The sequence below is a fragment of the Erinaceus europaeus genome, chromosome 10 (genome assembly GCF_950295315.1).
Source record: "Erinaceus europaeus chromosome 10, mEriEur2.1, whole genome shotgun sequence".
NCBI classification, from domain to species: Eukaryota; Metazoa; Chordata; class Mammalia; order Eulipotyphla; family Erinaceidae; genus Erinaceus; species Erinaceus europaeus.
Genome location: NC_080171.1, coordinates 7,259,281 through 7,271,551, shown reverse-complemented (window position 1 = coordinate 7,271,551; position 12,271 = coordinate 7,259,281). Strand labels below are relative to the sequence as shown.

At 41.7% G+C, this 12,271-nt stretch overlaps 1 protein-coding gene across 2 annotated transcripts in view; it reads right to left on the bottom strand.

The window, feature by feature from the left end:
• The window catches only part of ABCA1 (ATP binding cassette subfamily A member 1), a 113,040-nt gene that overhangs the window by 56,685 nt on the left and 44,084 nt on the right, over positions 1–12,271 (bottom strand). For both annotated transcript variants that reach the window (XM_060199072.1, XM_060199071.1), the window contains 5 exons: positions 11,089–11,228; positions 10,400–10,516; positions 2,896–3,093; positions 1,973–2,178; positions 1,043–1,219 (listed from right to left, as the gene is read on the bottom strand). In XM_060199072.1, coding sequence (XP_060055055.1) covers positions 1,043–1,219; positions 1,973–2,178; positions 2,896–3,093; positions 10,400–10,516; positions 11,089–11,228 — 838 coding nt within the window. The remainder of the gene's footprint in view (positions 1–1,042; positions 1,220–1,972; positions 2,179–2,895; positions 3,094–10,399; positions 10,517–11,088; positions 11,229–12,271) is intronic.

Genomic DNA, 12,271 nt, shown 5'->3' with positions numbered 1-12,271 from the left:
CGTGAGAAGGCAGTTCCTATTACTTCTACTTACGTCTAATAGGAGCACTGGGTTTGGATCCAGAAACTCAAGGTTCGAATCTAAGCAATACTAGTTACTAGTTATGCACTTACTAGCTTTACTGGTTGGTAAAGACCCTTACCATCTCTGATATGCCTTCATCTTAAGACATCCCTACTAGAGTAAATCTTGATTTAGAGTCTTGGAAAGATTCCATTGGAAAATTTCTGGAGTTAACAAACTATGATAACTCTTTGCATTCTATCCTGCGTACTGATCTCTAAACACACACACACCAAACTATGATAACCCTTTGCATTCTATCCTGCATACTGATCTCTAAACACACACACACACACACTCACACACACACACACACACACATACAAGAACAAAAGAATGTCCAGGTGTTGAAAGAGATGTTACCTACTTCATATATCTGTAATAACTATAGCTCTGATCACTCTCAGAAAAAAAAAATCATATCCACCATGAAAATTTGGTGACTTAGTTAACTTAAGCTACATATTATTTCCAAAAGTCTAAGATCAAATACCTCCTTCAATTTTGTTCACATTTTCTTAAATGTGGTTTACCCACTAGTAGAGCAACTGGGAAAAGTCATACAAAGCTGGGTTTTGTGAGTTCAACCTGTTTCTGATACCTGGGATGATTGTGTGTGCCTGTGTGTTTGCACACACCTGTGCTTGCACTTTCTTGTGTTTGTCAGAACAAACATTTTTGATATAGTCACTGAGAATTGTCTGCCTAGGATGTGGCTGAAACTGTGAACAACCTGTATCAGGTATTTTTCTGAAAACATCTGCATATTTTCTGAAATCTTCACAGATTATCAAAATTAAATTTTCGCCAGTAAAAAAATACACGAAATAAGAAAAGTCACTGCATTATGAACTCCTTGGCGTGCGTGTGTGTGTGTGTGTGTGTGTGTGTGTGTGCGCACCTGCACGTGTATGTACAAAGTCCACCTGGAGACCACATGCACCAGCTAAATAAAGACGCTGGTGGGCCGGAAACTCACATGTCATCCACATAGCAGGGGTACGGCATTTGCTGCATGTAGATGCCAGTTTTCTTGTCAGTGCCTGTAAGAACCCTGATGACTGCTTGCTCCAGTACATCCTGCAAGTAAGCAAAGCCGCCCCACACATATCTCATATCCTCAAAGGGGTCAGCTCGAGGACCAGGGTCCCAGTACCTAAAACCAAACACAAGTGGTGAAACATTCCTTAGAACCATACCCCCAAAAATCAGTCCGCCAAAATCCCATCACTACTACAATCAGTACTTCTTTTTCTGTGTTTTATTTTCTGACTTCATGTATATGATACGAGTACAGATTTTATTTAGATTTAGTCAGAAGAAGCAGAACACTGTTAGATAAAGCAAAAATGTACTGTATGGTTCACTTTTGATATCTGTTATTTGTCCTCTTTTGGAAAAACAAAGTTTTTCACATAACAATATAACCCCCACTAGGTCCTCATTTCACAGTGAGTTTTCTATTTTTTTTTATCCTGATTTACTTCCTTAGAATTTATTCCTTTATGTAAAAATGCTTAATCAAAAGGTTAAGTGTTCACGTTACAATGTGCAAGGACCTAGGTTCAAGCCCCCATTCTCCACCTGCAGTGGGAAAGCTTTGCGAGTGGTGAAGCGGGGCTGCAGGTGTCTATCTCTTTCTCTCTCTCCTTCTCTATCTTCCCCTACCTTTTCAATTTCTGGTTTTCTCTACGCAATAAATAAAGATTTAAAAAATGGTAATGATAAACATGACTTTTGAAGTAATCATATCCAATAATGACTATGCCGGCTTCACAAAAAGCATGTTACAAGTATGGGTGGCTGTTTGAGATTCCTATGAATTTATTAGATAAAATAAAATATCGCTTGTCCTATTACCTGCTAGCCACGTCCCCCAAAGTAACTAGAATAATGAGATTCAACTTACTCATCCTTGATCTTATTTGTCCTCTCCACGTTGTCGATGTCCATTCGGATCTTGTACTTGACGTGGTGGGGCAGATCGACACTCCCAGGAGTAATGCCAGTGAACACAATGCCTGCCCAGAACTTCCTCTCATCCAGCAGCTCCATGGACTTGTTGATGAGGCGGACTTCTGTTGTTATTGGTTCAAGTTTGTTCAGATTGACACACTGGTAAGCAAATAACCTTCATGAGAACTCTGGTAGGCAAGAAAACAGGAGATTCTACCCTAAGAAGGAAGAGCTATGACTGTAACATTTTTTACCCTTATTCTTTAATGCTCTCTGAAGACATTTCTTATATTCTTCTGAAAATGGATCATTTGGCCTTTTTTTTTTTTAGCAGAGCTGTCTTAGAGATGATATGTATGTTAACTTTTGTGAAGGGAAAAAAATTAAAGCAATGCCTGTAAATCATTTTCTTTCCTGCTTTTTGAGCAGTTTTGAGTCATGACAACTAACCAGACACAAATCACCTTGAAAATATGCTATTTGTCCCTATTAAGTCCCACAATTTTAGAGCTAAATCATGACAGCCTAACCTGTTACAGTTTAGTTAAGTTTTTTTTTAATAAATGTCTTTTCCAGGGAATGCTTTATTGGTATTAGTTATTGGGATATTAAATGATGATAAAATTCAGGGGAAAAAAGTGGTTAGGAACATGAATCAACAGAATAAAGTTAGAAATACAATCTGTTCATTTATTCAGTAAGTCAACTGACCTTGACTGCTATCTGTACACTAATCTCTGCGTTATGTTTGAGTGGTACTCCTCCAAGGAAGGTTATTCATCACTTCAAAACTCCTCTCCACTCTTGACCTTATTGTACCATCTCAGAGAAAGAAGACACAGCCAGTATTAAATGATATACAAAACAGATTCTCACCTCCATGAAGTGAGATATGGTCTGGATTGCCTGGTCAGTCTCATTGAAGGCTTCTCTCCATGTGTACACAGAGCCATTATCGGACTGGACATCATCTGGGTGCTTGGCTAGAAATGCTGCGATATCTTTAGCTGTCCAATCTAAGCCTTCTAGTCGCTGTTGCCAAAAGTGATCATTGTCCTTGCTGTCCAACAGTGTCTGCCATCCCAAGGAGAAAAATACGAATTGTTGACACCCAGTCTGGAGGAGCACTCTATGATTGACACAACCTTTCATGTATGTTGTGTCTTTTTTTTATCTTTACAGTGGTGTAGACAGTGATGCTTTCAAAGGTTAGAATACTAGGTGAAAGAAGTCTATGATTTTTACCAAGGTTGAGTCATAATGCCATTCTGAGTCCAGAATCCATGTGTTTTACACTATACTGAATAGCCTAGTTTAACAGCATTAAACAGGCTAACAATAATCACACTTACCATGTTTAATTCCTATATTTGAGGAGGAGGGGAGAGGAGGAGGAGGAGGAGGAGAAAGATTGCCTCCAGGGTTATTGTTGGAGCTTCCTGCCAGCACTGAATCCACTGCTCCTATAGGCCTTTTTTTTTTTTTTTATTGGATAGAAACTGAGAAAAGTGGAGGAGATAGAGAGAAAGATAGACACCTATAGACCTGCTGCACCGCTTGTGAAGCACCCCTCTCCCCCCACCGCATGTGAGGTGCATGGGCTCAAACCCAGATCCTTGAGCAGGTCCTTGTGCTTATACTATGTGCACTTAACTGGTGGTCTACCACCCAGCCCCACCCCACCCCCACCCAGTTGATATGTTTTACCTTCTACAGTTCCATGAGGAAGTTCTTTTTAATAGCTCCCATTTTTCAGATGGGAGAATAAGTTCAGAGAGGTCCCTAACATAAGGTCACATAGTTACTAAGTAGCAAGGAAGGATGAAACAAAACAACAACAACAAAAAAGAAGACCTACATGCAATGTAGGGTTCTCTGAGTCTCCTGCTTCTGAGACCCAGCCAGACGACTCCTCGTAAAGACTGCATCTCTAGACCACACTCAGAGAAACCCTATTTTATTGCTGTTTATTAAAATAATCCTGCTAATTAAGCAAGTAAAACATGATCTTTCCCAATGTCTGATCACATGGGACAAAAGCAAGAGACCTGTCTGCTGTGACTTGTCCCTTACATGGATCAACAAGAAAGGGAAGAGAGAGAGAGCACTCTGGAACTCGTCCAGGAGCTCCAAAGAGCTAGGGCACAGGTCTTAGATGTGCTGCCAGAGAAACGGTGAAGCTCAAACTCAATGAATGGAAAGAGAGAAATGGCGACAAATCTTGCCACAACTTCAAGAGGGGAGATGAAACTCTGAGTCTCTTGATGGTTTTCCCAAGGGGCCATTGTTCACATCAGTCTTCTATCTACTAACAGAAACTTTTCCCCCATGGGGCTTTGTATTTATTATTTTAATGTTAGCCTGTTGATTTTACAGAGCACAGAGACTATAATTCCATTACTATTCCAGTTTATTCTAATTTTGTATAATGATGATTGCTATAGAAATAGCATCTTTTTTTCTTTAAAATGGTTTCCGTAGAATACATCCCTGAGGGTGTATAGATGGGAGGTGCAGAAGATAGCACCTTTTCTTTTTTATGGTTCTTGCAATTTGCACTCCAAATTACTTTCCAATATGGGATGACGATTTATACGGTCACCCATTCACAGCATAAATAGATATCAACGTCTCTACCTCATGAAAGTTCATAAGAGTATGGTCAGCAATTCTGAAATTAATTTATGGAATTGAACTGGACAAGTAAGAACTGAATGAAGGCAGATGATGCTCCGTGTGAGATATTCTTCACCCAGTGTAACTTCTCAACTAGACAGGAGAGAGATGCTTAAAAGACTAGTGACTACATGCTCATTCCCCAGTACCTAAGGGAACCAGGGGATCCAAAATCACCCTTAGGATTGGATGCTATGGCAGGGGAAGTAGGGTCTTGCTATGAAAAGGAGGGAATAAAAAGCTCAGAAAGGAGAACAGTTAGGTGTCATAAGTTCTGTGATATAACAGAGAATAGTCTCTGGACCTGAAGGGTAAGAAAGGGTAAGACAATGGACCTCGACAATTCCAGAGACAGCAGAAAGATAAGAGTTATTACCACAGAACACAATGAGGGATTCCAGGGTGGAGACAGGCAAAGCAGAGAGGAGGAAGGGTCCAACGTTTTAGTTAAGCAATATGACTGTGTTCCGGGAACCACATGTACAGCACGGTGACTAAAGTTAACAGTAATGTTCTGTGTACTTGAACTAGGCTAAGCAGTGACTATGTGAGGCAACTGAACTGTTAATCATCTCACTTCGCGCTACCATTTCACAATGCGCATGTATGCAAAACATGAAGTTGTAGACCTTAAAATAGATATAATTTTGGGGACCAGGCGGTGGCGCAGTGGATTAAGTGCACGCACATGGTGCAAGGCATAAGGATCCCGGTTCAAGCCCCCAGCTCCCCACCTGCAGGAGGGTCACTTTGTGGACACTAAACCAGGTCTGTTGCTGTTTACCTTTCTCTCCCCCTCTCTGGCTTCCCCACCTCTTCGATTTCCCTCTATTCTATCCAACAACAACAACAGCAATGGCAATAATAACAACAAGGGCAACAAAATGGGGGCAAATGGCCTCCAGGAGCTGTGGATTCATAGTGCAGGCACTGAGTCCCAGTGATAACCTTGGAGGCAAATATATATATTTGAGTAATCATTACTTATTTATTAGATGGAAACAGCCAGAAATCAAGAGGGAAGGGGGAGAGAGACAGGGAGAGATACAGAGAGACACCTGCATTACTGCTCCACCATTCGCAAAGCTTTCCCCCTGCAGGTGGGGACTGGGGACTTGAACCTGGGTCTTCTCACATTGTAACATGTGCACTCAGCCAAGTGCGCCACCACCTGGCATATATATTACCGGAACACATATATTTTACCAGAACACACACACATATATATTTTATCCATATATATATATTACCGGAACACATGTATTTTACCAGAACACACACACATATATATTTTATTCATATATATATATTACTGGAACACATATATTTTACCAGAACACACATATATATATTTTATCCATATATATATATATATATATATATATATATTACCGGAACACATATATTTTACCAGAACACACATATATATATTTTATCCATATATATATATATATATATATATCTAGAACACTAAGTAGTTCTGGTTTATGGTAATGCAGGGGATTGAACCTGGGACTTCAGAGCCTCTGGCATGAGAGTCTCTTTACATAACCCTTATGTTATCTACCCCCATCCAATATATATATTTTTATATAGAGGTATGCTTTACAAGTTGTCTCATTCTCTCAATTTCTCTCTATCCTATCAAATAAAGGCTTTTTTAAGAGGAAAAAATGGCCACCAGAACAAATTTGTAAGCCTCAGTGATAACACTGGTCCCAACTGAAACAAACAAAATGTATATATAATAGTTTAGTGCATTTGAAAGAAAAACAAGAACTATTCTAACCAGTGCAGAAGGCTCAAACTTATCTCATGAGCCAAAACCAAGGTTGTAGGGGTACAAAGGACTCAAAGTCAATACTCCTTAACAGAGAAAAGGAGTAGAAGTCCCTTCAAATTCCTCTCACAGCTTGGTGACCCCCCACCCTAAACCAGCACCACAGTCCATGTTTCCTGTCCAGACCCCTGACCTCTAAGCCCTGTCCTGCCACATGCTGCCCAAATAAGTTTTTTTGCTGACCTCACAGCAAATGAAACACTTCAAGGAAAAGAAGAAAGCCTAACAAACACCAGGGTAGGAAGTCATGAGTTCTTATTTGAATAGGTCAGCGATTATTTAGTAAACTCATATAAATAAAGGAAAAAGAAGAAAGCCTAACAAACACCAAGGTAGGAAGTCATGAGTTCTTACTTTAATAGGTCCGAGATTATTTGGTAAACTCATATAAATGCTTCTTCCTCTTACTCATGAGTCTCTCATTTTTTGTGTGTGTTTATATACTTATTTTCCCTTTTGTTAACCTTGCTGTTTTTATTGTTGTTGTAGTTATTATTGCTATTATTAATGATGTCATTGTTGTTGGATAGGACAGACAGAAATGGAGAGAGGAGAGGAAGACAGAGAGGAGGAGAGAAAGACAGACACCTGCAGACCTGCTTCACCGCCTGTGAAGCGACTCCCCTGCAGGTGGGGAGCCGGGGGCTCGAACTGGGATCCTTGCTCTGGTCCTTGTGCTTTGTGCCACGTGCACTTAACCTGCTGCTCTACTACCTGACTCCCTCTCATTTTTTTTTTTTTTAATGAGGTGATGTTGGGGAATGAACCTTGGACCTTTCACAGATAGTATATTGCTGAGTGGCCTCCATGACCCAATTTCTTATATTCTCTTTTTTTTTTTTTTTTTTTGAGGGGGTGGAGGAGACAGAGAAACAGAGGGAGAGATGCTCTAGTGCCACTCCACCCTCCCTGGAGTCACCGCAAGTGACATTCATACCGCTGGGACTGTAATCCAGCTACTCGCGCACAGCAAGTATGCGCTCTGGCGTGGAGCGAGCTCCCCCAGAGTTCCTTGGTTTTTCAAGGCCCAGGTTTAAGGTGAGTCAAGCAAGATGACTGACTCCATCTTTCTCATAACTAGAAGGCCTCCTCAAAATTGTTCCTCCAAGGACATGAGAGGACAGGCCCAAACCTGGTAACGCACCTTCCTCTTAAAACTCCTCTGATCTGTGTTAAGACAAGAGATCTGGCCACAATCCCTTCTTGCCTCTTCATGGCAGCATAAACGCAAGGAGGTTCTCCCTCACCATGGAGATAGGAAATGGTCTAGTGATTCTGACTCAGCCCAGGTCAGGGATGGTATCAGTAAAGAGCATGCAGGCAGGTGGGGACTGCAGGGGAAGTCACTTCACAGGCGGTGAAGCAGGTCTGCAGGTGTCTGTCTTTCTCTCCCCCTCTGTCTTCCCCTCCTCTCTCCATTTCTCTCTGTCCTATCCAACAATGACGACATCAATAACTACAACAACAATAAAAAACAACAAGGGCAACAAAAGGGAAAATAAATTAAAAAAAAAACACTTAAAAAAAGGATTTAAAAAAAAAAGAGCACGCAGGCTCAAGCAAGGGAAATGGCATTCTGTTCTTGCTCAGGCTCCTCTGCTTTCCCACCTAATTGTCTCCAGAGCACTTAGTCCTCAAGTGGCCATAAAGCATTTAGTGTTGTTTCCCTCCTTGTGATCCCTGTGTCTCCACACTCACAGTGTCCTAGGAACGGGCACTTCAGATTGATCTATAAGCCAGACTAAGCTTTTGCCCCCACACGTCTATCTAAGGCCCAAGAAGACATAGGCAGTCTGAGTAAGATAACGTGAATGGCTCTAGAGTCAGAAATGAAGATAATAAGGATCTTGAGTTACCCGATACTATCTCTCACTAGACTTCTCAGAAAATCGATTCCTGACTGCTAGGCACATGGGTGGCAATGTGCATAAAACTATTATCTGTGCATCACCACTGTAGTTCTATAGAGCTGACAGTCCTGCTACTTGAGTTATGCTGAAGACACCTACAATAAATAAACATAAAAGGGGGGCAGGCCGCAGCGCCCCTGGTTGAGCTCACACATTATGGTCCGTGTTCAATCCCCTGATCCCCCACCTGCAGGAAAGAAAGCTTCCTGAGTAGTGAAGTAGGGCTGCAGGTGCCTGTCTGTCTCTTCCCCTCTCTGTCTTCCCCACTCCTCCCAATTTCTCTCTGACTCTATCCAATAATAAATAAAAATATTTTTTTTAATTTATTTTCCTTTTTTATATTTATTTTATTTATTTCCTTTTGTTGCCCTTGTAGTTTTATTGTTGTAGTTATTATTGTTGTTGTCGTTGTTGGATAGGACAGAGAGAAATGGAGAGAGGAGGGGAAGACAGAGAGGAGGAAAGATAGACACCTGCAGACCTGCTTCACCGCCTGTGAAGCAACTCCCCTGCAGGTGGGGAGCCGGGGTTCGAACCGGGATCCTTATGCCAGTCCTTGTGCTTTGCGCCACCTGCGCTTAACCCGCTGCGCTACAGCCCGACTCCCCAAATAAAAATATTTTTAAAAATACTTTTACAAAAAAGTTTTGAACATCTCCCAATCCATATCAAAAAAGTTTTGAACATCTCCCAATCCATATCAAAAAAGTTTTGAACATCTCCCAATCCATATCAAATAATATTGCATCTGCCGATCATAACCTAATCAACGCAACAATTGCCACCTCAACATGCTTCACTTCAGAATGTGTCCAGAGACTTCACGTGTGGAATGACAACCCTTCAGCTTCTTTACTCGGGTGAGACCTTTCCTTTTATAGTACACTCTAATTCCATCTCAGGTGGTTCACTTTCTAACAAAGTCCCAAAACCTAGATATACACCAGTTTCTGTGAGAGAGCGCTTATGTTCACACGTATCCATAAACTACTGCAAAATATATACCTGAAAGCAGAAGTACACTAGAGTTTGCAGTGAGTATCTCCCTAACACTTCCTCTCCACTATTCCAAGCTTTGGGCCCATGATTGCTCAACAATTTGTTTGACTTTGTATGTTAACTTTCTTTTCAGTCACCAGGTTCCAGATGTCATCAGGATGCTGGCCAGGCTTCCCTGGACTGAAGACCCCACCAATATGTCCTGGAGCTCCGCTTCCCCAAAGACCCACCCTACTAGGGAAAGAGAGAGGCAGACTGGGAGTATGGACCGACCAGTCAACGCCCATGTTCAGCGGGGAAACAATTGCAGAAGCCAGACCTCCCACCTTCTACAACCCACAATGACCCTGGGTCCATGCTCCCAGAGGGATAGAGAATGGGAAAGCTATCAGGGGAGGGGGTGGGATATGGAGATTGGGTGGTGGGAATTGTGTGGAGTTGTACCCCTCCTACCCTATGGTTTTGCTAATTAATCCTTTCTTAAATAAATAAATAAATAAAAATAAAAAAATAAAAATACTTTTACAAAAAAGTTTTGAACAAAATAAATAAACAAACAAACATAAAAAAGCAATCGGGGCCAGACAGCGGCACACCAGGCTGAGCACACATGTTGCTATGTCCAAGGACCCAGTTTCAGACTCCTACCTCCCAACTGTAGGGAGGAGGAGAAGCTTCAGGAGTAGTGAAAAGGGGCTAGGAGTCTCTCTTTTTCTCTCACTATCTCTCATTCCCCTCTCACTTTCTCTCTGTTCTATCAAATAAAATTTTCAGAAAATGAAAAAATGGCCACCCTGAGTAAGTCATGCAGGCACCAATCCCCAACAATAACCCTGGCGGCAATAAATTAACAAACACATAAAGAAGTCTTGTCTCGGTCATTTCTGGAGAAGAGATCACTGGAAGCCCAACTCTCTTGCATCAGAAGAGACATAGTAATCAGAGGGACACTTACCCGGACAAGGTCCATTTCTGGGCTGCTCTCCATAAAGCTCCAAATCCTGGGACTGAATTCTTCCCACATGCCTTCCAGATCATAAAACACAGCCAGTTCCTGGAAAGTCTTGTTCACCTGAGTCAGCCAGGATACCAGGGCAGCAGGAAAGGAGAAGGAGGAGGAGGAGGAGGAGGAGAAGGAAAGGGGAAGAGGAGGAGGAAGAGGAAGAAGAGGAGGAGGAGGTGGAGGAGGAAGAGGAAGAAGAGGAGGAAGAGAAAGAGGAGGATGTGGAGGAGGAAGAGGAGGAGGAGGTGGAGGAGGAAAAGGAGGAGAAAGGGAGGGAGGAGGAGGAAGAGGAAGAGGAGGAGGAAGGAAAAGAGGAGGAAGAGGAAGAGGAAGCAGAGGAGGAGGGAGAAAGACATGAATATTGATCAGCTTCTTCAATAGATGCTCCATTATTTCAGTCCACAACCAGGACACTTCCCTTACATTTTGACTCACAACCCAAGTCTGCACGGAAACACCTCTGACCCTTGAGAATAAGCTTTAGTCTGTGTCAGACTTGAAGTTCTCACTCTCCAATCCCACTCTTGAAAAATGCCAGGACTATGAGTATACTCAACCTGCTTTACCTACCCAAAGACAGATTTATTAATTTAGTTTTCCCCATAGTTATATAAAGGGACTCTTGGGACTGGTAAGCTTACCTCAGCCATAACCTGTCTTGTGATTGGCGTGTCAGGTGTATACAAAATCTTCCCAACAAGCAGAGGCTTCAGAGCTTTCCATATGATGCGGGAAAGAGGACTAGACTCCAGACTCTTCATCAGATCATTGCAGTAAGGAGCTATGAAGAAGATAAAAGGAAAGTATGTGACATTACAGAAATTAAGAAGGGCTTGGGAGCCCATCAGCCAATTCTGTGTTGAAACTCCATCTGTCCCTCTGAGGAGCTATGTAACAAATAAATTCACAAGTATGAGCCCCAGTTTGCTCCTCTGTGAAACTAGAATTGATAGTACCTACTTGGTAGTGATCTTGGGAAAATTGACCGAAATGTTATTTGTATACTCTCTAGGACAATGATTGATAAATGAGCAGAGCTTATTATAATGCTGAGGAGAGGGAACTCACAGCTGAAATCATCTAGAACTTTGTTTTAGACTATGCACAGTTCTGCATAACTTCAGCTTCATACCCTTAGTCCTCAACATTTGGTTTTCACTGAAAACAGAGGGCAGAATTCAGACTTTGGTTTTCAAGCAAAAATTTTTAAAAAATAAATAAACGAGTTAAGAGAGCTTGTCACAACTGCATGCCATAAATGTACTTCAAATCTAAAAATTCAAATTCTGAAGATACAACAAACAATACTGTGTGGTTATCTAAAGAATTCCTGATTAAAAGACAAAAAAAATTCATAACCCAGATGACATGGTGGATAAACTATCAGACAGAGTCCCTAATTTACCAGAGTGACATTCCCCACCCCCTCATTCATTAATAAATTAGTATTTGAACAGGATATTTGAGATGCTAAATATCCTCTACACATCACACCGACAAGGATCTGCTCACAACTGTATTTGCCACACAAGTGAAGGTTCTCTTGAGTTGAGTTGCGAAGGAAGGGAGCTGAGGGGATGGCATTTCAGAAAACTCCCTCTAACGCCATGCCCTCAGATCGCAAAGCAACCTGCAATGCTGGTAGTGATTTACTCTTCAGAAGAATCAAATGGTTCTTATGTTACAATCATCTACAAAAAGCTGCCTCACTCAGCGTCTGAAAGGCCCACCCACAGTTGGAAATGGAGAATGGTTGGTTCACTTACATCATGTTTTCTTGGGCAAAGGTGTCATTGTTCAGAACTGTAACACTGGCTCCTCGCT